The sequence below is a fragment of the Bombina bombina genome, chromosome 3 (genome assembly GCF_027579735.1).
Source record: "Bombina bombina isolate aBomBom1 chromosome 3, aBomBom1.pri, whole genome shotgun sequence".
In the NCBI taxonomy this organism is placed as follows: Eukaryota; Metazoa; Chordata; class Amphibia; order Anura; family Bombinatoridae; genus Bombina; species Bombina bombina.
The window spans coordinates 1,147,487,622-1,147,515,121 of NC_069501.1; the positions used below are offsets into that span (position 1 = coordinate 1,147,487,622).

At 39.4% G+C, this 27,500-nt stretch overlaps 1 protein-coding gene across 1 annotated transcript in view; it reads right to left on the minus strand.

Annotated features, from left to right (window-relative positions):
• Positions 1 to 188: 188 nt before the first annotated feature.
• The window catches only part of FDX1 (ferredoxin 1), a 90,786-nt gene continuing 63,474 nt past the window's right edge, over positions 189 to 27,500 (minus strand). The window contains exons 3-4 of the mRNA XM_053708538.1: positions 18,605 to 18,734; positions 189 to 1,064 (exon numbers count right to left, since the gene is read on the minus strand). Of these exons, the coding sequence (XP_053564513.1) occupies positions 950 to 1,064; positions 18,605 to 18,734 (245 nt within the window). The 3' untranslated portion in view covers positions 189 to 949. The remainder of the gene's footprint in view (positions 1,065 to 18,604; positions 18,735 to 27,500) is intronic.

Genomic DNA, 27,500 nt, shown 5'->3' on the forward strand with positions numbered 1-27,500 from the left:
GCAATGACTTTAGTGCCTAATGTCCCTTTAAGATAGTCTCCAAATTATGGTCTGTATTCATGCAACTTCATCCAAGACAAGGGCCACACTTACTTATGGAACAAAGACATTTGTAACATGTACTATATGTGGAAGAGCACTATTTCACATGATGAAAAATATTTCAGTTTGAAAAGACATTAAAGCTGTTTAAATTTAAAAATCAAATGTTTATTTGTGCTCAACTTGAATTCCTGCGGAGAGATGATCACTGATGAAAATGAGGACTCCCATAGCCCTATCAATGGACAGTGACATAACCCACAAGCATAAAATTAAATAGATTTTTCAGCACAGAAACTTTGGTATTAAGGTAGAAGTATTACATTTCTAATGTAAATGGACATAGTTAGACATGTTGTTTACTGAAAATGATTTATTTAATAGATCACCATTGCTTTCATACAGAACATATCTTACTATATATAGAAAACTATGTCTTCATTGTAATAATAATAAAAATAATGGCACAATTTTCATAAAATGGAAAAGGACATACAGTAAACCCCCTTTGCGTTTTCAGTAATATTGTTGAGCTGAGGTAAAAACTAAACACAAAATTGCCTCCTGTTCTAGTGTCATAATGTGAATCAATCTCTGAAATAGGTCTGGGATCCAGATGTGTTTTCTATAATACAAGCTCTTAAAAACACAAGCAGGAGTTCATGTACATAGGTGCCAAGTATTATCAAGGCACTTCAGTGAATTAAAATCATGCAACAAATGCTTCTATAAAGTTTAGCGAGAGCCTCATCTCCCTCATCCATTACAATTATAGAAGTGTACATATGTTGTCATATAAAGTCAAAACTAACAAATATATTGTTAACATATAACCTACGACATAAAATAATGATTTTTAGTAATTAGTGGGAAATAAAATTTGGAAGGCAGTCCATTAAATCTGGTTTTATGAACTCTTGCCCACGTCCACTGCTTGTCTGACATCCGCTACAGCCTCCGGGACTTTTACGGTCATTCCATTCATAGATTTCTTTAAACAGATTTGGCAACCCAATCTCGACCTTGATATGAAGAGAAAAAAAATGGAGGTAGCAAAGGTCAGAAAACCAAAAAGGTGTTATATAGTTTTAACAATAAAAACCTGCACAAAATATATTAACCCTTGTATTTTAATACACATATTTAATAGGTTTTGAGAAGACTCATACAATTCACATAAAAAAGTTACCCAGTATTAAAGTAGAGTCTTTGACATATAGTTCATAAGAGAGACTGTCTAAGTAAAAAGTTATACTGCAAATAAAACAAATTGAAAATAGCATTTACTAATCATTTTGTATAAGGAGCTACTATATTGTAAATAAATATTTATAAAGAATTTTTTTAAAAGGCTAAACAAAAGATAAATGTTCTGCACTATAAAGCCAATTTTTAATAAGAGAACTTACCCGTAAATGCGGATGTGTATCAAATATATGTAAATAGTTTATCATTTAGGCATCAAAAGCATATATATACTGTATATTATATGTGTAATTAAACAAACCAAAAAAATAAAAAAAAGTGTTGTGTTGTACAATACTAAAATAATGATTGCCACACTGGCAAAGGATAAACTTGTGTCTTTAAATTTCTGTCCGATTGGATATGTTGTGAAATTGCAACTGTTCACTGTATCATAAGGTCATTGTGCCTCAAATAAATAAAAGTGCAATAGTGTAAAGCAGCATGTATCCCTTCTTTGTTGAAGGGTATCCCTTCAACAAAGAACAACATGAGAACGAAACAAATTTGATAATAGAAGTAAATTGGAAACTTTTGAAAAATTGTATTCTCTATCTAAATAATGAAATACGTTTTTTGGGTTTACTGTCCATTTAAAGGCACAGTGTACCCTATTTTTTTCTACCATTCAATTTGTTCCCAATGATCCAGTTTACCTGCTGGAGTGTATTCACAAATAACCCCTTCACCTTTATTTCAGCATTTGAAAAAAATGTTTTTCCCCTTTGTATCCTGACCTAAACTCAAAATATCAATACTTGAGTATTAGCTATAGAAAAGCTGTGTAAGCATATCAGCAGAAGAAATTACACTCCCAGACAGGGTTAGGAGAGATAAGTAATAATAAAGTGCTAATTTCCCATTGTTCTCTCTGTGTATTGGGCTTTGGTATACAGACATATACAATAAGGAAGCATTTGTGTGTACAGAAAGGGATACAATACGGAGAGCTGATGTACTTACAAGTTTCACCCATTTTAATGGATTATGGTTTTCAAAAGCATAAAGGAGCAATTTATCATACATTTTATAGCCTGCTATTGGTATAACAAGTTGTTGGAAACACATAAAAGGGAAACACAATATACAGTAAACTGTCCCTTTAAGTGTTTGTATATTTAGCTTACTAATAGAAGATTATTGGTTTAAGTATGTTGCTTAGTTGTCATGGACAGGAAAGGACTGAATCACCAAGAGATTACAGATACATTACTTTTTATTCCTGTTCTATGTATAATAAGAGTTCAAACTTTTTTTTAGCATGAAAAGAAATTTAAGTTAAAGGGATATGAAACCCCTCAAAAAATTCTATTTTGACTCATGCAGGGCATACCATTTAATAAAAAAAAACTTCCAATTTACTTCTATTATTAAATTTGCTTAGATCCCATGGTATTCTCTGTTGAAGAAACTGCTGCCATTAAGTGCTCCAGAAATGGGTCGGCTCCTAAGCATACGTCCCTACTTTTCAACAAAAGATACCAAAAGAACAAAGAAAAATTGAGAATAGAAGTAAATTAAAGTTTTTTTAACCCCTTGATGACAGGGTTAATTTGTATACATCAGGACAACGTTTCAATAATGGGATAGGGTCAGGGGGCGTCCCTATGACGCTAGGCACGCCCTCCAGACCCCAATCACATCATGAAAGCGCAGATGGCTTTAGGACAACGTTCTATTCTGTTCTAACGGCGCTAAAGCCTGGTGCGGTTAAAGTGGAATAGAATGCCATAATGGCGTTAAAAGTTTTAATTGTATGGTTTGTCTAAATCACGACAGGAACATTGTGCGTTTTATATCCCTTTAAAGCCTGCAATTATATTTTTGAAACACACAGAACATAAATGCTTACCTGATCCTTTTCTTTTCTTTTGATGGAAAGAGTCCACAGCTGCATTCATTACTTTTTAGGAAATAAGAACCTGGCCACCAGGAGGAGGCAAAGACACCCCAGCCAAAGGCTTAAATACTCCTCCCACTACCCTCATCCCCCAGTCATTCAGCCGAGGAACAAGGACCAGTAGAAGAAATATCAGGTGCACCTGGCCTGAACCCCTACCCAACAAAAAAAAAAAACCTTAAAAGGAAATGCCCCACGGATACTGACCCGCAGATAGTCCAGAAGCCAAGCGAGAGACCGCAAATCAGACTCAACTGAGCCAACAGTTCTCCAGGAGACACCATCGCCCAACAGTCGGTTCCTCACCACTCCCCCCACACTAAAGAAGGGGACACCAGTCTAAACTCCCAAAGGGACACGGCAAAAGGAGAATCGAAGGAAACCAAAATGTCACCACCATCCATAAAAGAAAACCTCCAATAGTGAGCCCACCTCACAAAGAACCAAATGGGCCCAATAATAGCAAGCTGACCTAGGGAATCCAACCCTAATGCGCATCAAGCCTAATGAATAACAGACACTCCATGACCAGGTCAGGTAGATTGAGTAAGGGACATAACTTAAGTTCCCAGTACTGGGGAACCCCAAACCAGCCCTGAGGCCTAAGATTCCAGTAACAACCCATAACTGGGTCCACAAGGAAAAACGCAGAGTGAAGCATCAGCATCCGGAAGCCTCAGGGAGAAAACAGGTCCGGGCACCCAATTGTTCAATCAAACAATACCCAAGAACTGAACACCCCGTCTGACAAAAAAAACAGACACTAAGGATAAGAATGCAATATCCAGATCAATCCGGATAACGAGAAGAACTCTTAAGTCCCGACCGAAGGAAAAAAAAACCACCCCTTGCTAAAGTCCTACGCTCCAAGGAGCAAGGCGATAGAAGTCGTATTATGACCCTAGAGCCACTAGACCTCTCAAACAGCCTCAGGACAACAAAGCAAGAGATACCTCAAGGTCCAAACCCCTCGAGCAGGGCTAGTCTCCACATCACCTCCATACAAACAGAGGAATACAGGGAGGAAAGGCGCAAAGTCTTCCCAGCTCCGGGAAGCCCCGAACTAAGCTCAATATCCCCCCCAGGGATCAACCATCTCCCAGGGGGAACCCAGGTCCCTAAAAGGAGACCTAACTCCCCAGGAGACAACGGAAGAAGACCAAGAAGGTCTTATAACTCAGCTAGACAGTACACGGTCAATGTGCAATAGCTGCAGCTGGTTCCATTAAAAAGCTTGCGAGAACACATTCAAGGTGCAAAGAGCTGCAGCTGGTTTCAAACTGCAAACCTTCCGCATGCTAGTCAGCTATATACACTAAAAGCTGTTGATGGACCAAGTCCAAAAAAGACAAATCCAGAGTTTTAAAAAAGAAGGCAAAACCTCTCAAACAGCGGTAAGAGGGCGCTAAGCCCTCCAACCCTCCACTGCGTGGGGGAGGAAACTCTAGGGTCTGATAATACCAGACGTAAGAGAGAGTGACGCAGCGGAAACTCCACTGACCCAGTCATCCATGATTGAAGGCTATAAGGACTGAAACAATCCTTTCCGCTTCACGGACCTACAGGTCCTCTCGAATGCTTAGTTGAAACATGTAAAACAAATGATAACCTGGGCACTCAGCGCCTCGACCGGACCAGCCAAGCAGAACAGCGCCACGTGTCTGAACAGCCACAAGACAGAACAAACCCAACAGGACCAGCCTGCACCCAGGGCCCTAACCGGCAAGCTGCATAAATCCTCCCTCAGAGGGGAAGAAAGGAAAACAGACATTTTTTTAACATAGGACTAACATGTCCAAAACAACTTCCGATGAAGTAACAAAGAGTATCAATCCCAAAAGGTTCCCGAAGAAAACTGTAAACAAAATAAAAAACATTATATCGGATAAAAAGAAAATATAAGGCAAATCGGAGGTTAACGCCCAAGAAGAAACAGGCCTACCTGCAGGACCAGCCAAACGGAGCCCTGATCTTCCATAAACTGGGAAAGATCTCAATAAAAACATAATTTATGTAAGAACTTGCCTGATAAATTCATTTATTTCATATTAGCAAGAGTCCATGAGCTAGTGACATATGGGATATACATTCCTACCAGGAGGGGCAAAGTTTCCCAAACCTCAAAATGCCTATAAATACACCCCTCACCACACCCACAATTCAGTTTAACGAACAGCCAAGAAGTGGGGTGATAAGAAAGGAGCGAAAGCATCAAAAATAAGGAATTGGAATAATTGTGCTTTATACAAAAAAATCATAACCACCACAAAAAAGGGTGGGCCTCATGGACTCTTGCTAATATGAAAGAAATGAATTTATCAGGTAAGTCCTTACATAAATTAGGTTTTCTTTCATGTAATTAGCAAGAGTCCATAAGCTAGTGACGTATGGGATAGCAGATACCCAAGATGTGGAACTTCCACACAAGAGTCACTAGAGAGGGAGGGATAAAATAAAGACAGCCAATTCCGCTGAAAAAATAATCCACAACCCAAATCAAAAAGTTTTAATCTTATAATGAAAAAACTGAAATTATAAGCAGAAGAATTAAACTGAAACAGCTGCCTGAAGTACTTTTCTACCAAAAACTGCTTCAGAAGAAGAGAACATCAAAATGGTAGAATTTAGTAAAAGTATGCAAAGAAGACCAAGTTGCTGCTTTGCAAATCTGATCAACAGAAGCTTCATTCCTAAAAGCCCAGGAAGTAGAAACTGACCTAGTAGAATGAGCCGTAATTCTTTGAGGCGGGGATTTACCCGACTCTACATAAGCATGATGAATCAAAGACTTTAACCAAGACGCCAAAGAAATGGCAGAAGCCTTCTGACCTTTCCTAGAACCAGAAAAGATAACAAATAGACTAGAAGTCTTTCTAAAATCTTTAGTAGCTTCAACATAATATTTCAAAGCTCTTACTACATCCAAAGAATGTAAAGATCTCTCCAGAGAATTCTTAGGATTAGGACACAATGAAGGGACAACAATTTCTCTACTAATGTTGTTAGAATTCACAACCTTAGGTAAAAAATTAAATGAAGTCCGAAACACCGCCGGCCTTATCCTGATGAAAAAACAGAATTTATGTTTACCTGATAAATTTCTTTCTCCAACGGTGTGTCCGGTCCACGGCGTCATCCTTACTTGTGGGATATTCTCTTCCCCAACAGGAAATGGCAAAGAGCCCAGCAAAGCTGGTCACATGATCCCTCCTAGGCTCCGCCTACCCCAGTCATTCGACCGACGTTAAGGAGGAATATTTGCATAGGAGAAACCATATGGTACCGTGGTGACTGTAGTTAAAGAAAATAAAATATCAGACCTGATTAAAAAAAAAAAAAAACCAGGGCGGGCCGTGGACCGGACACACCGTTGGAGAAAGAAATTTATCAGGTAAACATAAATTCTGTTTTCTCCAACATAGGGGTGTCCGGTCCACGGCGTCATCCTTACTTGTGGGAACCAATACCAAAGCTTTAGGACACGGATGAAGGGAGGGAGCAAATCAGGTCACCTAAATGGAAGGCACCACGGCTTGCAAAACCTTTCTCCCAAAAATAGCCTCAGAAGAAGCAAAAGTATCAAACTTGTAAAATTTGGTAAAAGTGTGCAGTGAAGACCAAGTCGCTGCCCTACATATCTGATCAACAGAAGCCTCGTTCTTGAAGGCCCATGTGGAAGCCACAGCCCTAGTGGAATGAGCTGTGATTCTTTCGGGAGGCTGCCGTCCGGCAGTCTCGTAAGCCAATCTGATGATGCTTTTAATCCAAAAAGAGAGAGAGGTAGAAGTTGCTTTTTGACCTCTCCTTTTACCTGAATAAACAACAAACAAGGAAGATGTTTGTCTAAAATCCTTTGTAGCATCTAAATAGAATTTTAGAGCGCGAACAACATCCAAATTGTGCAACAAACGTTCCTTCTTTGAAACTGGTTTTGGACACAGAGAAGGTACGATAATCTCCTGGTTAATGTTTTTGTTAGAAACAACTTTTGGAAGAAAACCAGGTTTAGTACGTAAAACCACCTTATCTGCATGGAACACCAGATAAGGAGGAGAACACTGCAGAGCAGATAATTCTGAGACTCTTCTAGCAGAAGAAATCGCAACTAAAAACAAAACTTTCCAAGATAATAACTTAATATCAACGGAATGTAAGGGTTCAAACGGAACCCCCTGAAGAACTGAAAGAACTAAAATGAGACTCCAAGGAGGAGTCAAAGGTTTGTAAACAGGCTTGATTCTAACCAGAGCCTGAACAAAGGCTTGAACATCTGGCACAGCTGCCAGCTTTTTGTGAAGTAATACCGACAAGGCAGAAATCTGTCCCTTCAGGGAACTTGCAGATAATCCTTTTTCCAATCCTTCTTGAAGGAAGGATAGAATCCTAGGAATCTTAACCTTGTCCCAAGGGAATCCTTTAGATTCACACCAACAGATATATTTTTTCCAAATTTTGTGGTAAATCTTTCTAGTCACAGGCTTTCTGGCCTGAACAAGAGTATCGATAACAGAATCTGAGAATCCTCGCTTCGATAAAATCAAGCGTTCAATCTCCAAGCAGTCAGCTGGAGTGAAACCAGATTCGGATGTTCGAACGGACCCTGAACAAGAAGGTCTCGTCTCAAAGGTAGCTTCCAAGGTGGAGCCGATGACATATTCACCAGATCTGCATACCAAGTCCTGCGTGGCCACGCAGGAGCTATCAAGATCACCGACGCCCTCTCCTGCTTGATCCTGGCTATCAGCCTGGGGATGAGAGGAAATGGCGGGAACACATAAGCTAGTTTGAAGGTCCAAGGTGCTACTAGTGCATCCACTAGAGCCGCCTTGGGATCCCTGGATCTGGCCCCGTAGCAAGGAACTTTGAAGTTCTGACGAGAGGCCATCAGATCCATGTCTGGAATGCCCCACAGGTGAGTGACTTGGGCAAAGAGTTCCGGATGGAGTTCCCACTCCCCCGGATGCAATGTCTGCCGACTCAGAAAATCCGCTTCCCAATTTTCCACTCCTGGGATGTGGATAGCAGACAGGTGGCAGGAGTGAGACTCCGCCCAAAGAATAATTTTGGTTACTTCTTCCATCGCTAGGGAACTCCTTGTTCCCCCCTGATGGTTGATGTACGCAACAGTCGTCATGTTGTCTGATTGAAACCGTATGAACCTGGTCCTCGCAAGCTGGGGCCAGGCCTGGAGAGCATTGAATATCGCTCTCAGTTCCAGAATATTTATCGGTAGAAGAGATTCTTCCCGAGACCAAAGACCCTGAGCTTTCAGGGATCCCCAGACCGCGCCCCAGCCTATCAGACTGGCGTCGGTCGTGACAATGACCCACTCTGGTCTGTGGAACATCATCCCTTGAGACAGATTGTCCAGGGACAGCCACCAACGGAGTGAGTCTCTGGTCCTCTGATTTACTTGTATCTTCGGAGACAAGTCTGTATAGTCCCCATTCCACTGACTGAGCATGCACAGTTGTAATGGTCTTAGATGAATGCGCGCAAAAGGAACTATGTCCATCGCCGCCACCATCAACCCGATCACTTCCATGCACTGAGCTATGGAAGGAAGAGGAACGGAATGAAGTATCCGACAAGAGTCCAGAAGCTTTGTTTTTCTGGCCTCTGTTAGAAAGATCCTCATTTCTAAGGAGTCTATAATTGTTCCCAAGAAGGGAACCCTTATTGACGGGGATAGAGAACTCTTTTCCACGTTCACTTTCCAGCCGTGAGATCTGAGAAAGGCCAGGACAATGTCCGTGTGAGCCTTTGCTTGAGGAAGGGACGACGCTTGAATCAGAATGTCGTCCAGGTAAGGTACTACTGCAATGCCCCTTGGTCTTAGCACCGCTAGAAGGGACCCTAGTACCTTTGTGAAAATCCTTGGAGCAGTGGCTAATCCGAAAGGAAGCGCCACGAACTGGTAATGTTTGTCCAGGAATGCAAACCTTAGGAACCGATGATGTTCCTTGTGGATAGGAATATGTAGATACGCATCCTTTAAATCCACCGTGGTCATGAATTGACCTTCCTGGATGGAAGGAAGGATAGTTCGAATGGTTTCCATCTTGAACGATGGGACCTTGAGAAATTTGTTTAAGATCTTGAGATCTAGGATTGGTCTGAACGTTCCCTCTTTTTTGGGAACTATGAACAGATTGGAGTAGAACCCCATCCCTTGTTCTCTTAATGGAACAGGATGAATCACTCCCATTTTTAACAGGTCTTCTACACAATGTAAGAACGCCTGTCTTTTTATGTGGTCTGAAGACAACTGCGACCTGTGGAACCTCCCCCTTGGAGGAAGTCCCTTGAATTCCAGAAGATAACCCTGGGAGACTATTTCTAGCGCCCAAGGATCCAGAACATCTCTTGCCCAAGCCTGAGCGAAGAGAGAGAGTCTGCCCCCCACCAGATCCGGTCCCGGATCGGGGGCCAATATTTCATGCTGTCTTGGTAGCAGTGGCAGGTTTCTTGGCCTGCTTTCCCTTGTTCCAGCCTTGCATTGGTCTCCAAGCTGGCTTGGCCTGAGAAGTATTACCCTCTTGCTTAGAGGACGTAGCACCTTGGGCTGGTCCGTTTTTACGAAAGGGACGAAAATTAGGTCTATTTTTTGCCTTGAAAGGCCGATCCTGAGGAAGGGCGTGGCCCTTACCCCCAGTGATATCAGAGATAATCTCTTTCAAGTCAGGACCAAACAACGTTTTCCCCTTGAAAGGAATGTTTAGTAGCTTGTTCTTGGAAGACGCATCAGCCGACCAAGATTTCAACCAAAGCGCTCTGCGCGCCACAATAGCAAACCCAGAGTTCTTAGCCGCTAACTTAGCCAATTGCAAAGAGGCGTCTAGAGTGAAAGAATTAGCCAATTTGAGAGCATTGATTCTGTCCATAATCTCCTCATAAGGAGGAGAGTCACTATCGAGCACCTTAAGCAGTTCATCAAACCAGAAATATGCGGCAGTAGTGACAGGGACAATGCATGAAATGGGTTGTAGAAGGTAACCCTGCTGAACAAACATCTTTTTAAGCAAACCTTCTAATTTTTTATCCATAGGATCTTTGAAAGCACAACTATCCTCTATGGGAATAGTGGTGCGTTTGTTTAAAGTAGAAACCGCTCCCTCGACCTTGGGGACTGACTGCCATAAGTCCTTTCTGGGGTCGACCATAGGAAACAATTTTTTAAATATGGGGGGAGGGACGAAAGGAATACCGGGCCTTTCCCATTCTTTATTAACAATGTCCGCCACCCGCTTGGGTATAGGAAAAGCTTCTGGGAGCCCCGGCACCTCTAGGAACTTGTCCATTTTACATAGTTTCTCTGGGATGACTAAATTTTCACAATCATCCAGAGTGGATAATACCTCCTTAAGCAAAATGCGGAGATGTTCCAATTTAAATTTAAATGTAATCACATCAGATTCAGCCTGCTGAGAAATGTTCCCTAAATCAGTAATTTCTCCCTCAGACAAAACCTCCCTGGCCCCCTCAGATTGGGTTAGGGGCCCTTCAGAGATATTAATATCAGCGTCGTCATGCTCTTCAGTAACTAAAACAGAGCAGCCACGCTTACGCTGACAAGGGTTCATTTTGGCTAAAATGTTTTTGACAGAATTATCCATTACAGCCGTTAATTGTTGCATAGTAAGGAGTATTGGCGCGCTAGATGTACTAGGGGCCTCCTGAGTGGGCAAGACTCGTGTAGACGAAGGAGGGAATGATGCAGTACCATGCTTACTCCCCTCACTTGAGGAATCATCTTGGGCATCATTGTCATTATCACATAAATCACATTTATTTAAATGAATAGGAATTCTGGCTTCCCCACATTCAGAACACAGTCTATCTGGTAGTTCAGACATGTTAAACAGGCATAAACTTGATCAGAAAGTACAAAAAACGTTTTAAAATAAAACCGTTACTGTCACTTTAAATTTTAAACTGAACACACTTTATTACTGCAATTGCGAAAAAACATGAAGGAATTGTTCAAAATTCACCAAATTTTCACCACAGCGTCTTAAAGCCTTGAAAATATTGCACACCAATTTTGGAAGCTTTAACCCTTAAAATAACGGAACCGGAGCCGTTTTAAGCTTTAAACCCCTTTACAGTCCCTGGTATCTGCTTTGCTGAGACCCAACCAAACCCAAAGGGGAATACGATACCAAATGACGCCTTCAGAAGTCTTTTATAAGTATCAGAGCTCCTCTCACATGCGACTGCATGCCATGCCTCTCAAAAACAAGTGCGCAACACCGGCGCGAAAATGAGGCTCTGCCTATGCTTTGGGAAAGCCCCTAAAGAATAAGGTGTCTAAAACAGTGCCTGCCGATATTATTATATCAAAATACCCAGATAAAATGATTCCTCAAGGCTAAATATGTGTTAATAATCAATCGATTTAGCCCAGAAAAAGTCTACAGTTTAAATAAGCCCTTGTGAAGCCCTTATTTACAATCGTAATAAACATGGCTTACCGGATCCCATGGGGAAAATGACAGCTTCCAGCATTACATCGTCTTGTTAGAATGTGTCATACCTCAAGCAGCAAGGGACTGCAAACTGTTCCCCCAACTGAAGTTAATTGCTCTCAACAGTCCTGTGTGGAACAGCCATGGATTTTAGTTACGGTTGCTAAAATCATTTTCCTCATACAAACAGAATTCTTCATCTCTTTTCTGTTTCTGAGTAAATAGTACGTACCAGCACTATTTGAAAATAACAAACTCTTGATTGAATAATGAAAAACTACAGTTAAACACTAAAAAACTCTAAGCCATCTCCGTGGAGATGTTGCCTGTACAACGGCAAAGAGAATGACTGGGGTAGGCGGAGCCTAGGAGGGATCATGTGACCAGCTTTGCTGGGCTCTTTGCCATTTCCTGTTGGGGAAGAGAATATCCCACAAGTAAGGATGACGCCGTGGACCGGACACACCTATGTTGGAGAAATCAGAAAAGGAGATTCACAAGAAAGAGCAGATAACTCAGAAACTCTTCTAGCAGAAGAGATGGCCAAAAGGAACAAAAATCTTTCCAAGAAAGTAATTTAATATCCAGAGAATGCATAGGTTCAAACGGAGGAGCCTGTAAAGCCCTCAGAACCAAATTGAGACTCCAAGGAGGAGAGATTGACTTAATGACTGGCTTGATACAAAACAAAGCCTGTACAAAACAATGAATATCAGGATGATTAGCAATCTTTCTGTGAAAAAGAACAGAAAGAGCAGAGATTTGTCCTTTCAAGGAACTTGCAGACAAACCCTTATCCAAACCATCTTGAAGAAATTGTAAAATTCTAGGAATTCTAAAAGAATGCCAAGAGAATTTATGTGAAGAACACCAAGAAATGTAAGTCTTCCAGACTCGGTAATAGATCTTTCTAGACACAGATTTACGAGCCTGTAACATAGTATTAATCACTGAGAAACCTCTATGACCAAGTATTAAGCGTTCAATTTCCATACCTTCAAATTTAATGATTTGAGATCCTGATGGAAAAATGGGCCTTGAGATAGACGGTCTGGCCTTAACGGAAGTGTCCAAGGTTGGCAACTGGCCATCCGAACGAGATCCGCATACCAAAACCTGTGTGGCCATGCTGGAGCCACCAGCAGTACAAACTAACGCTCCATTAGGATTTTGGAAATCACTCTTGGAAGAAGAACTAGAGGCGGAAAGATATAAGCAGGTTGATAATTCCAAGGAAGTGACAACGCGTCCACTGCTTCCGCCTGAGGATCCCTGGATCTGGACAGATACCTGGGAAGTTTCTTGTTTAGATGAGAGGCCATCAGATCTATTTCTGGAAGCCCCCAGATTTGAACAATCTGAAGAAAAACCTCTGGGTGAAGAGACCATTCGCCCGGATGTAACGTCTGGCGACTGAGATAATCCGCTCCCAATTGTCTATACCTGGGATGTGAACCGCAGAAATTAGACAGGAGCTGGATTCCGCCCATACAAGTATCCAAGATACTTCTTTCATAGCCTGAGGACTGTGAGTCCCCCCTTGATGATTGACATATGCCACGGTTGTGACATTGTCTGTCTGAAAACAAATAAACGATTCTCTCTTCAGAAGAGGCCAGAACTGAAGAGCTCTGAAAATCGCACGGAGTTCCAAAATGTTGATTGGTAATCTCACCTCCTGAGATTCCCAAACCCCCTGCGCTGTCAGAGATCCCCATACAGCTCCCCAACCTGAAAGACTCGCATCTGTTGAGATCACAGTCCAGGTTGGACGAACAAAAGAGGCCCCTTGAACTAAACGATGGTGATCTAACCACCAAGTCAGAGAAGATCGGACATTGGGATTTAAGGATATTAATTGTGATATCTTTGTATAATCCCTGCACCATTGGTTCAGCATACAAAGCTGAAGAGATCTCATGTGAAAACGAGCAAAAGGGATTGCGTCCGATGCAGCAGTCATGAGACCTAAAATTTCCATGCACAAAGCTACAGAAGGGAAAGATTGAGACTGAAGGTTTTGACAAGCTGAAACCAATTTCAGACGTCTCTTTTGGACACTGAATCTATTTGGAAACCCAAAAAGGTTACCCTTGTCTGAGGAATCAAGGAACTCTTTGGTAAATTGATCCTCCAACCATGTCTTTGAAGAAACAACACAAGTTGATTCGTGTGAGATTCTGCAGAATGTAAAGATTGAGCAAGTACCAAGATATCGTCCAAATAAGGAAATACCACAATACCCTGCTCCCTTATTACAGAAAGAAGGGCACCGAGAACCTTCGAAAAGATCCTTGGAGCAGTTGCTAGGCCAAAAGGAAGTGCAACAAACTGGTAATGCTTGTCTAGAAAAGAGAATCTCAGGAACTGATAATGGTCCGGATGAATTGGAATATGAAGATATGCATCCTGTAAGTCTATTGTGGACATATAATGCCCTTGCTGAACAAAAGGCAGAATAGTCCTTATAGTCACCATCTTGAATGTTGGTATCCTTACATAACGATTCAATATTTTTAGATCCAGAACTGGTCTGAAAGAATTCTCTTTCTTTGGAACAATGAACAGATTTGAATAAAACCCCAGGCCCTGTTCCAGAACTGGAACTGGCACAATTACCCCAGCTGACTCCAGATCTGAAACACATTTCAGAAACACTTGAGCCTTTACTGGGTTTACTGGAATGCGTGAAAGAAAGAATCTTCTCACAGGCAGTCTTATCTTGAAACCTATTCTGTACCCTTGTGAAACAATGTTCTGAATCCAAAGACTTTGAATCGAATTGATCCAAACATCTTTGAAAAATCGTAATCTGCCCCCTACCAGCTGTGCTGGAATGAGGGCCGCACCTTCATGCGGATTTGGGAGCTGGTTTTGACTTTCTAAAAGGCTTGGATTTATTCAAGACTGGAGAAGGTTTCCAAACGGAAACTGTTCCTTTAGAGGAAGGGTCAGGCTTTTGTTCCTTATTCTGACGAGAGGAACGAAAACGATTAGCAGCCCTATATTTACCTTTAGATTTTTTATCCTGAGGTAAAAAGGCTCCCTTCCCCCCAGTAACAGTTGAAATTATTGAGTCTAACTGAGAACCAAATAATTTATTACCTTGGAAAGAAAGAGAAAGCAAAGTTGACTTAGAAGTCATATCTGCATTACAAGACTTAAGCCATAAAGCTCTTCTAGCTAAAATAGCTAAAGACATATCTGACATCAATTCTGATAATATTGAAAATGGCATCACAAATAAAGTTATTAGCATGTTGAAGGAGTTTAACAATGCTATAAGCATTATGGTCTGACACTTGTTGTGCTAAAGCCTCCAACCAGAAAGTTGAAGCTGCAGCAACATCAGCCAAAGAAAAAGCAGGTCTAAGAAGATTACCTGAACATAAATAAGCCTTCCTTAGAAAGGATTCAAGCTTCCTATCTAAAGGATCCTTAAACAAAGTACTATCTGCCGTAGGAATAGTAGTACATTTAGCAAGAGTAGAGATAGCCTCATCAACTTTGGGGATTTTTTCCCCAAACCTCTAATCTATCAGATGGCAAAGGGTACAATTTCTTAAACCTTGGAGAAGGAGTAAATGAAGTACCCAGACTATTTCATTCCCTAGAAATTACTTCTGAAATAGCATCAGGAACTGGAAAAACTTCTGGAATAACTACATGAGGTTTAAAAACTGAATTTAAACGTTTAGTAGTTTTAATATCAAGAGGACTAGACTCCTCCATATCTAATGCAATCAACACTTCTTTAAGTAAAGAACGAATAAACTCCATATTAAACAAATATGAAGCTTTATCAGTGTCAATATCTGAGGTAGAATCTTCTGAACCAGAAAGATCCTCATCAGAAATAGATAAGTCAGAATGATGGCGATCATTTAAAAATTCATCTGAAATATGAGAAGTTTTAAAAGACCTCTTACGTTTACTAGAAGGAGGAATAACAGACAGAGCCTTCCGAATAGAATTAGAAACAAATTCTTTAACATTAACAGGAACATCATGAACATTAGATGTTGAAGGAACAACAACAACAGGTAATGGATTATTACTAATGGAAATATCAGCGTTGGATAGCTTATCATGACAACTAACACAAACTACAGCCGGAGGAACAGTTACCAAAAGTAAACAAATGCACTTAGCTTTGGTAGAACCGACATCAGGCAGCGCTTTTCCAGAAGTAGATTCTGATCCAGGGTCAGGTAGTGACATCTTGCAATATGTAATAGAAAAAACAACATATAAAGCAAAATTATCAAATTCCTTAAATGGCAGTTTCAGGAATGGGAAAAAATGCAAAACAAAACAAGCCTCTAGAAAACCAGAAGCAACTAAAAAGTGAGACTGAAATAATGTGAAAAAAACTGGCGTCAAGTATGACGCCCACATTTTTGGCGCCAAGAATGACGCCCATATTTTTTGGCGCCAAAAAAACGTCAGCAATACACATACATCAAAAAAATTACGCAATTACGTGAAAACTTCTGGCGCCAACTATGACGACGGAAATTACAAAAATTTTTGCGCCAAAAAAGTCTTGCGCCAAGAATGACGCAATAAATAGAAGCATTTTCTGCACCCGCGAGCCTAACAGCCCGCAAATTTGAAAAAAAGTCAATTGAAAATTTTAAGGTAAGAAAAATAAAATTTATATGCATTTTCCCAAAAAAATGAAACTGACAGTCTGAATGAAGGAATACTGATTATCCTGAATCATGGCAAATATAAGTTTAAACACATATTTAGAACTTTGCATATAAAGTGCCCAACCATAGCTTTGAGTGTCATAAATAGAAATAAGACTTACTTACCCTAAGACACTCATCTACATATAGTAGATAGCCAAACCAGTACTGAAACGAGAATCAGTAGAGGTAATGGTATATAAGAGTATATCGTCGATCTGTAAAGGGAGGTAGGAGAAGAAATCTCTACGACCGATAACAGAGAACCTATGAAAAAGATCCCCTAGAGGAAGACCATGATATTCAAATAGGCAATACTCTCTTCACATCCCTCTGACATTCACTGCACTCTGAGAGGAAAACCGGGCTTCAGCCTGCTGCGAAGCGCATATCAACGTAGAATCTAGCACAAACTTACTTCACCACCTCCATGGGAGGCAAAGTTTGTAAAACCGAATTGTGGGAGTGGTGAGGGGTGTATTTATAGGCATTTTGAGGTTTGGGAAACTTTGCCCCTCCTGGTAGGAATGTATATCCCATACGTCACTAGCTCATGGACTCTTGCTAATTACATGAAAGAAATAACAATCAGATTACATCATCCCCACATGTCTAATGAGGTGCACCATTCGAATTAGCAGACTGAAAATTCCCGTATCCGATAAGGATAGGGTCATTTAATAACTGAAAAACTTGTCTGAGCAATACGCTAAGGCGTGCAATTCTGTAACGAAAGGCACAACATTCAGGGACAGTTACACCTGCAGGGAACTGTAGAGGCCCTCCCCAAGACGGGAGACCCAGGACAAAAGGGCACGAGCACAAATCGCAAAAAAAATATGTGAAAGCAAAAACGTGCTGCAACCTCCAGGGGAAACATGCCGCCCAGCATGGAGCAATAATCATAAACTGGGTTACCCGCATGTGTAGAAGTATGGAGCAGTAGGGAAACTCGCCTCTCGGAGGACGGGACCCCCAGAGGCGGATAGCTCAGCTGTCCCTTGATTCCCCAAGCCCGAGGAACAAGGCGCTCTCATATGGCATACAGAACATAACTGGTTGACATGTGTCAATGAGGCCAATCCGGATTCATCACCGGACCCAGAATCTGAAATTAAAAAAATAACAGTCTCAGTATCAGAATCCTCCATAACTGAATCTGAAATTTGAACAGTCTCAGTACCAGAATCCTCCATAACTGAATCAGAAATTTGAACAGTTTCAGCATCAGAATCCTCCATAACTGGATATAGGATATGCAGATAAGGACTAAGAATTAAAAGGCACCTGACATGCACAATGGCTAGGGCATTCACCACCTCCTATGAACCAGACCTCTGTGGACTAGAATTTCTCCTTCACCACACAGTCAGGAATGCGGAAATGGAAGACGGAACGTAATCACACCTGGCCACAAGGTGAACCGTACAGTCCAAAAAAGCACGCCCAACCATAAGGTCACGTCACTTCCAGAGGCCTTAATGTTCCAAACCATGAGCCCAATTAACACCACACATAAGCAGGTTTTGAATCACATAAACATGATTAAACCCCCCCCTGTTCAACAACCCCCCTCAGGAGATATTAACCTTTGATTCCAAGATACTAAAGGAGACTCACTGAGACCCTTATGTTGTTAGACCCGCAAGGTGGTAGACTCACAGGAAAACATCTGAATTACAGTATATTCATGAAGAAAGTAAAATGAAACGATCTTACCGGAATCTACGCCGTGGAACAGAAACACAGCCCTTCAAGTGTGAAGGATAGTAGCATCGCCTCCGCCATGGACTTGAGAGAAGAAAGCAGGCAGCGAAGCGAAGTTGGACAACGCTGATTGCTTGAGGAGCTGTTAATATGAGTTGGGATGGTTTCGCAGAAAGACTCTGCCTGCATCTCCGGACTCTAACTTTCATCCAAGCCCTCACTGAGAGACTGATAGGATTACTTAAAACTCCTGTCCCATGTCGAAGAGTACTACCCTCCATAAGAGACAAAATAAATTCTGACACTTCTCTGCCAACCTCCTGGGGCAAAAGGCAAAGAATGACAGGGGGATGAGGGGAGTGGGAGGAGTATTTAAGCCTTTGGCTGGAGTGTCTTTGCCTCCTCCTAGTGGCCAGGTTCTTATTTCCCCAAAATTAATGAATGCAGCTCTGGACTCTTTCCATTTAAGAAGAAAATAAACTTATTTTCATGGCACAGAAAACAAAAACTACAACTGCTCTAAAAAATTCTTACAATATTTGTCTTACGTTTCAGTCAGGCCGTATGCAAGGTCCAGCATATCCATCTCTTCATCCGTAACAGGGTCTAACAGCTCAAATATATGGTCCTCAAAAATCAAGTGACAGGTGGAACAAGCAAGGGTTCCTTCACAGGCCCCTGGGATAGAAAATAAAATGATTTATACACATAAATGGATTATAGAACCTGTTTATACACAAACTACTGACAGTGAACTAGTAAAAGGATATCTGCTAAATATACTCTAACACTAAGCTCTCATATAGCACTAGAATTCATATTATTGACATTACAGATAAACAACAGCTACTGTATTAATAAAAGTTTCTTCAGAGAGTGCAGTTTGTAGTTTATTTCTATGCAAAAAGGTGTCAGGCTAAGTGGAGCGTCTGATTTCGTGCCCTAGTACTTTGTTGAGAATTATAAGTGGAGTGCGCAATTAATAAAGAAGAAACAACGCAAAATCATAGAACATTTGTCATCAACAGAAATATAACTAGAGAATTTGACTACAGAAAAATATTTTAAATAAAATGATGCAGACAAGACTTTAAAGGGACACCCACAATTTCCTTTATTTCATGATTTAGAAAGAGTATGCAATTTTAAACACCTTTCCAATTTACTTCTATTATCTAATTTGCTTCACTCTCTGTATATCCTTTGTTGGAAAGCATATCTACATATGCTCAGTAGCTGCTGATGGGTGGCTGCACATAGATGCCTCGTGTGATTGGCTCATCCATGTGTATTTCTTTAAAAAAAGGATATCTAAAGAATGAAGCAGATTACATAATAGAAGTAAATTGGAATGTTGTTTAAAATTGCATGCTCTTTCTAAACCATGAAAGAAAAATTTTAGGTTTCCTTTCCCTTAAAGATAGTCCACATTTTTTTTTTAAATTGAGGTTTAATAATAGGAAGAAAATAAGCAATATCAATAAATGTAAGTTTGTTATAAAACACTATTACATTATTTGCAGCCATATGAGACATAATTACAAAACCAAACCTCATTACAGTACTTTTTTTGTTTTTTAATATAAGAAAAACAAAATGAGGCACCATAACAGGTACAGGTAACAGTATTCAGTACTAACATAATACCATAAAGACAAATGTTCCTGCTCAAAGAATAGTAAAATTAGCTAGGTGGTACGTACCGGTATGTACGGTGCAGGGATCTTAAACACACAATATTTTATTAAAAGGGAAAGAGAGCAAAAGGGAGGTCCCAAAGTAGTCAGTCAGTCTCTCTCACTCTTCCAATTTTGTCAAATATTGAGGAAGTAGTTTAGTTTGCGCAGTTAATATACTCTGTATTGTAGACGCCACGGGTTACATATAAACCAGCAAGAACCAAACAACTGTGGTAGCTTATTTCCGTGGTCCGCATTGATCAGCAATCAAAGTTGGTTACAGACAGTGTTATACACACTTTTTACCCTGTGTACCGAGGGGTGGGAAGTGCTGAAAGCCTTTCTTTCAAATGTCACCTAAGGCCTCAAAGTTCCGGATTGATGAAGCAGAGGGCAAGTTTCAAGCAAGAATGAAATGTATTATATATATATATATATATATATATATATATATATATATATATATATATATATATATATATATATATATATATATATATATATATATATATATAAATAAAAAGAGAGAAGCGCTCAACCTGAGAACGAACAATAGCATAATAGCTTGTTCTATGGCTAGTTACCACCCAAGAAGCTTTTTGCTCAACATGTGCCTTTCACAGAGAAGAACTTTCCTGAAGCATATCAGTCTGATCCTGACTTCACAGTACAGTCCAGCCCCAAAATATCAGGCAATCCCTCTCTGAACGAGAGAAACAGCAAAACCCCAGACGAACGTTTCGTAATTTTTTTATTAGAAAAATAATTATATATGCATATATACAAAATAAAATCATAATAACAAATGCAAACAAAATATCTCTTGTTAAAAAACAACTGAAATATTGACCCAAACTTTTGTCAGAAAAAAAAAAAACAAAAAAAAAAATGCAAACTTAAATAATCACACAGAATAAAATTAAACATATTTCAAATACAGACAAAAACAAACTGGCGAAAAATAACCTAAAAACTAAATAATCCAATCCTTCCACTTCTTTGTCTTCCAGATGCCTTCAGAATCTAATTCCCCATATCGCCTCCTATCAAAAGAAAAATACAAAAACAACTTCCCACGGATCATACCCACACAATTACCTACAGTAACTACCTCTTTCTTAAAAATCAAAATATTACGCACATCACACAACACCTCCTTCACACAACATGCCAACAACCATATCAATCTTGCTTTCTCCTTTTCCACACCACTTCCACACAAACCATACATCATCATATTAAAAGTAAAAAACTGCACTCCAGTCAGACCTTTTCAAACTCCTCCAAACATCCCTAGCATACTCACAATTCCAAAACAAATGAATAACACTCTCGCTTTGACAACAACCATCTCTAGGACACACTTCTGAAGCCACTAAACGACACTCTCTGAAAATCCCTTGTCGGAAAACACTTATGCACACTTATCCAACTAATATCTTTCTGCCTATTCACCAAATACTTATTACACACATTTTTCCATACCAACACGCATTCATTCTCATTTAAACCCCCAATCAACTGAAGACCTTCCTTCTTCTCCAACATTTTCAACACCATTCTGTTTGCACACCACATCTCCCTACTAACATTCTCCAAACCATATTTTTTAATCCAACATTCCACCCTTACATAAAACCACGGAACAGCAAAACATACCGGTTTCTTTCTATCAATCTCAAACAAACCATATCGTCTTAAAACATTTCCACAAGCATACTTTACCATACAACCAGCCATGTTATCCTTACCACTCAGAACCACACACCTACTTACATATTTCACAGCCAAAAATCTCTCCACATTTGGAAAACCCTTACCACCAACATTCTCACTCTTAACAACAACATCTCTTTTCAAACGCTCCATACCAGAACTCCAGAAAAAAGAAAACAACACTCTCAAAATTCTCCAAAAAATCCTCTCAGGAGGCGAAAAAACGAACGCCAAATATAACATGAAGTTGAAAGGAAACCAATGGCACTACTGAATTGAAAGGACCTATTTACCTACTAATACGCCACTTTCTTGGCATATCACTAATTATTCCCTAGGGAATAAATGAGTAGGGGAGAAAACTTGATGTGATAGAAATATTAAAATATAACTTTTATTGGGTTCAAATAAAATAGGAATAACACTTAAAACCACACTTAGGTACCGACTGTATGGAATGATTCCAGCAAACTATTATAGAGATTGTTTGTGGCCACCACTTGAGGACACCTTGTTGAATGAATGTCAACTGAAGTATAACTTGCCCTTTAGTTGTAATTCAACAGTTGTATTATGCGCTGCAGATTGCATATAAATTGGTATCCAATATGATACCTGTTGCATTAATCTATTAAGGCAATTTAATAAATAACGTTATACCTTATCAGTAGGTATCTCCTGTGTAGTATTATATATATAACAGAACAGTAACAACACTCACATATAGTGTCTGAGCTGCTGAAATTGCAGTTGCCTGATCAGAAACTGAATTGTTATAAACTCACTCGAAAGCTCAATATCAATAATTCCTGATAGATTAATTTTGTGTGTGTAAATTTAGGTAATGATTGAAACTGTGTTATAATAAACTCCCCTATTGGGGTAGTCAGTATATATTGTAATCGTTCGTCAACTGGATGAAATAACCTTTAATGGTAGGTTTAGGTTTCACTGTGGTTATGCATAGATCACTGGTATTAAATAAACATTAATTAAAACTGCAAAAATATAAAACGTAAGATACCTCACCTAAACCGATGATTCCTTTTAGCTAAATACGGAAATTTAATCCTAACTATGTGGTAGTAGATAATACCTATAATAAGGTGCTTGTTATTCAGTATTGGCCATGTGCTGCAGTAACTTTTAAGGTACAGTTATTATTCGTTGGTAATACTGAGTATTGGTGATTGTTTGCAAATTCACTTGTGCTCTGTATGTTTTTATTACAACTCAAATGAGACAATAATTGAGTGTGCATCCGTTGTAATAGTGTTGCTAGATCACTATCATATAAATACTAATCCGATACTGATGGATTGTATAAATTATTTGGTACACACAACAACTAAGAAATTGGTTGTATTCCGTAGCTTGTGAGTCATATAACAGCCGTAATCTATATTCAGTATTTAGGCTTGATTTAAAATTTCACACTCACAACTAATTTGATAGGACTCATTCATACCTTGCCAGCGGAATACATTCCATATAGAATGTGTTGTTACACACTTTACTGCGTTTTAATTTCTTATACGTTAATGGTGTATTAATAAGTGAAATGTGTTATCCGATGCACATCAGAGATTGAACAACATTACTATTAGTTATATTGCACAGCCGTGAATTTAATACAGCCGTAATCTGTGTACGTCACTGTACTTAGTTAACAAATTCCCACACACTCCCAATTTCATTCATAACCAACCACCGGAGCAGGCACTCTATATATTGCATTTTACACGTCTCTCTGTGTGATAGACGTTGAATCCACAGTCGTCAAGCTGAAATTTAGCTGCACTGTGTCTGAATAGCAATTGCTCACTCGGTGTTGATAGTAAAAAGCAGATAACACATTTCACTTATTAATACACCATTAACGTATAAGAAATTAAAATGCAGTGAAGTGTGTAACAACACATTCTATATGGAATGTATTCCGCTGGCAAGGTATGAATGAGTCCTATCAAATTAGTTGTGAGTGTGAAATTTTAAATCAAGCCTAAATACTGAATATAGATTACGGCTGTTATATGACTCACAAGCTACGGAATACAACCAATTTCTTAGTTGTTGTGTGTACCAAATAATTTATACAATCCATCAGTATCGGATTAGTATTTATATGATAGTGATCTAGCAACACTATTACAACGGATGCACACTCAATTATTGTCTCATTTGAGTTGTAATAAAAACATACAGAGCACAAGTGAATTTGCAAACAATCACCAATACTCAGTATTACCAACGAATAATAACTGTACCTTAAAAGTTACTGCAGCACATGGCCAATACTGAATAACAAGCACCTTATTATAGGTATTATCTACTACCACATAGTTAGGATTAAATTTCCGTATTTAGCTAAAAGGTATCATCGGTTTAGGTGAGGTATCTTACGTTTTATATTTTGTGATCTATGCATAACCACAGTGAAACCTAAACCTACCATTAAAGGTTATTTCATCCAGTTGACGAACAATTAAAATATACAATATATACTGACTACCCCAATAGGGGAGTTTATTATAACACAGTTTCAATCATTACCTAAATTTACACACACAAAATTAATCTATCAGGAATTATTGATATTGAGCTTTCGAGTGAGTTTATAACAATTCAGTTTCTGATCAGGCAACTGCAATTTCAGCAGCTCAGACACTATCTGTGAGTGTTGTTACTGTTCTGTTATATATATATAATACTACACAGGAGATACCTACTGATAAGGTATAACGTTATTTATTAAATTGCCTTAATAGATTAATGCAACAGGTATCATATTGGATACCAATTTATATGCAATCTACAGCGCATAATACAACTGTTGAATTACAACTAAAGGGCAAGTTATACTTCAGTTGACATTCATTCAACAAGGTGTCCTCAAGTGGTGGCCACAAACAATCTCTATAATAGTTTGCTGGAATCATTCCATACAGTCGGTACCTAAGTGTGGTTTTAAGTGTTATTCCTATTTTATTTGAACCCAATAAAAGTTATATTTTAATATTTCTATCACATCAAGTTTTCTTTTGTTGCCAAATATAACATAATAGGGATCAAAACCGATTTAATAACTAACATTTTCCCTCCCAAAGATAAAGTCCTTAAAGACCAAAACTGAAGTTTTCTACTCACTTTATCAAAAACATTCTCCCAACTTTCCAAGCCTTTCAAACCCACATCAAATTTCACCTTTGCAATAACCTTATAGTCAACATTCAACAACGTAATCAGCCTCCAATTCCTCAAATCTCTCTTATCACCCTTTTTGGATAACAATCAAACCTTTCCTCATTGAAACAGGCAACACATTCATTTTCAAAACAAACTTACAAACATCCAACATATCTATCCCAATCAAAATCCAAAAACAAGTATAAAATTCAACAGGCAAACCATCACAACCAGGTACCTTACCATTCTTAAAACTCCTAACAACCTCTGCAATCTCATCCAAACTTAGATCCCTTTCTAACAAATCATTATCATATTTTTCCAACTTAACCTCAATGTCTTCCAACAACTCCTTTTCCAATAAAAAAATCTCTTGTCTTTTCTTTATACAGCTCACTATAAAACTCATGAACTCACGCAAAACACCATCCGATTCCGTAGCATTAATTTCACACTCAACCTTATCAAAAACACTAACAAAACCAGTCTTTCGTTCAAAAGTTTCTTAAAATAATATTTACTACAAGACTCATCCTTTTCCATTTTCTCCAATCTTGCCATAAAAACAATTTTCTTTCCTTTTTCATGCATACACTTTTTAATTATCTTTCTTGCTTCAGCAATTTCCTCATGCACATCAATACCACAATTTCTCAATTCATACAAATACAACAACCTCAGATACCATTTATCATACAACGCCATTTCCTTTCTAGCTTTCTCACAGCCTTTCTTAATAAAAAACCTCTTTATTTCCACCTTCAACCATTCCCACCACATAAGCACATTACTAAAATCACACTTTCTTTCACACCAACTTTCATACATCCTAACAAACTGACGCTTAATCTTCTCATCTTCTAACAAATCCACATTCAGTTTCCAAACACCCTTACCATACTTGATCTTCAAATCACAATTCACCTTACACATTAAAAGGGCATGATCCGTAAAGGGCATCCGCTTTAAAGAAAAATCATCAACACATAGAAATTTAGATAAAAAACTAAAATCAATTCAAAATTTTATCCCACCACTATCACTAAAAAAGGAAAACCCTCCCCGGAAAATGAAACAGACCCGAAGGCATCCTTCAAACCGAAAGATTTAAACAGATCAACTAAAAACTTCCCTGAGCTATCCACCCTACAATCACTCCCACCCTCTTTGTCCCCATTCTTAATACAATTAAAATCCCCAACCAAAAAAGTTGGCTCTCAACCTGGCAGAAAAAAACTTTAATGTTTAAAAATTAAGCAAACGTTCTACCCTATTTGGAAAAGCATATACATTAAACAAAAGAAAAACAGTCCCACAAAAACTAAAACTAACCAAAAGAACCCGACCTGGGACAATATGAATTACATTAAGGATAGAAAAGCAAAACCCCTTAAACAAAACTCCCACCCCCCCACTCCTATCAGAGGAACAAGACCATACTTTAAGACCATATTCCCTGTCAGCACATTTAGGATGTTCAGAGAGACCACATTCCAGCAAACAAAAAATATTAGCAGAACATACAGATAATAACTTAAAAATTGCAGCTCTCCTTGCTATAGTTTTCATACACCCGCCATTAAGGGAAGAAATGGTCAGAAACATCACAAAAATAAATTAAAGAAAAACAAAAAACATCAGGACTTCTTCTTTCCTTTCTTTTTCTTAGGACTCAAAGGAGATCCTTTAAATCTGCCTCTGTGACGTTCCGACCTCCTAGGCTCCCCAGTAACTTCTGCAAGTTGGTTCACATCTCTTTTATCTAGATAACCAATAGAAGAGGCATCAGAAAAGTCACCTATACACTGGCTTGAGTCAGAGGGAACATCTTTAGTAGAGACAGAAGGAAACACTGAAATTAAAGAGTCAGCATCACTTGCAGTATCTGGATCTGCAATCTTAACTACTGGAAGATCCAAATCAGGACTCACCCATCCATCAGAATCCGCACCTTTTTTCCGCTTGGAGGCAGATTTTTTCCCTGCAGTGTCCATATCCTCCTCAGAACCAGAGGACACAACAGCAGACCAATCAATGTTCTCCCCTTCACCAAGAACAGCATCAGGAGCAGGATCACAAGATGACTCAGTGAAGGAAAAATTCTCTGTCCCAGGAACAGCAACAGTATCATCCACAGAATCTGGCAACAGCGCTTCAATAACATCAGAAGCAGCTATTACATTAGATGTAGCAAGATCCACCTCCTGAAGATTAGAGTGGGCTTCCTCCACCTTCTCAGCCACAGGAACCACCACAGGAGCATCAGACATCTCTCTGACAGGAACCCCAAATGCAGTTTTTTTTACACAAAAGAGATAATATAGAATTCAATGCCTCAGAGAGCTCCTCCTCATTCACAGATGCCTCAACCGCAACTGAAGATGTTTTTTTTGCAACATCAGCGTAGGAAAACTTCACTCTATCAAGCCCCTGCAACATCAAAGGACACATACTGCACAGATGACTTGAAGAACCACACAGATCAAAGGTCCAGCGTTTACTACAGTGGGCAACAAGATGGTCCTCCTCCCCACAATTTCGACATCTGGCACCTGGACAATTTTCAGCAATGTGACCAAACAGGTTGCAACTACGGCAAAACAGAGGTATGTCATCATAGTATAGGAAACCTCTATTTCCACCAATGGCAAAAGTCTGTGGAGGGTGTTTCTTTCCACCAATACCTAATTCATGTGGCACAAACCGCACCCAGAACCTGCGCTTTCCATTGAAAGTCCCAAATTGATTGCTACCTCCTTGAACAGCATCAAAGTAGCGACAAAGAAACAGACGAATTTCGACATCAGTGACCCAAGGGCTGTACATATGTACTGTCACCGGGATTCTTCTCTCCCTCTGCACA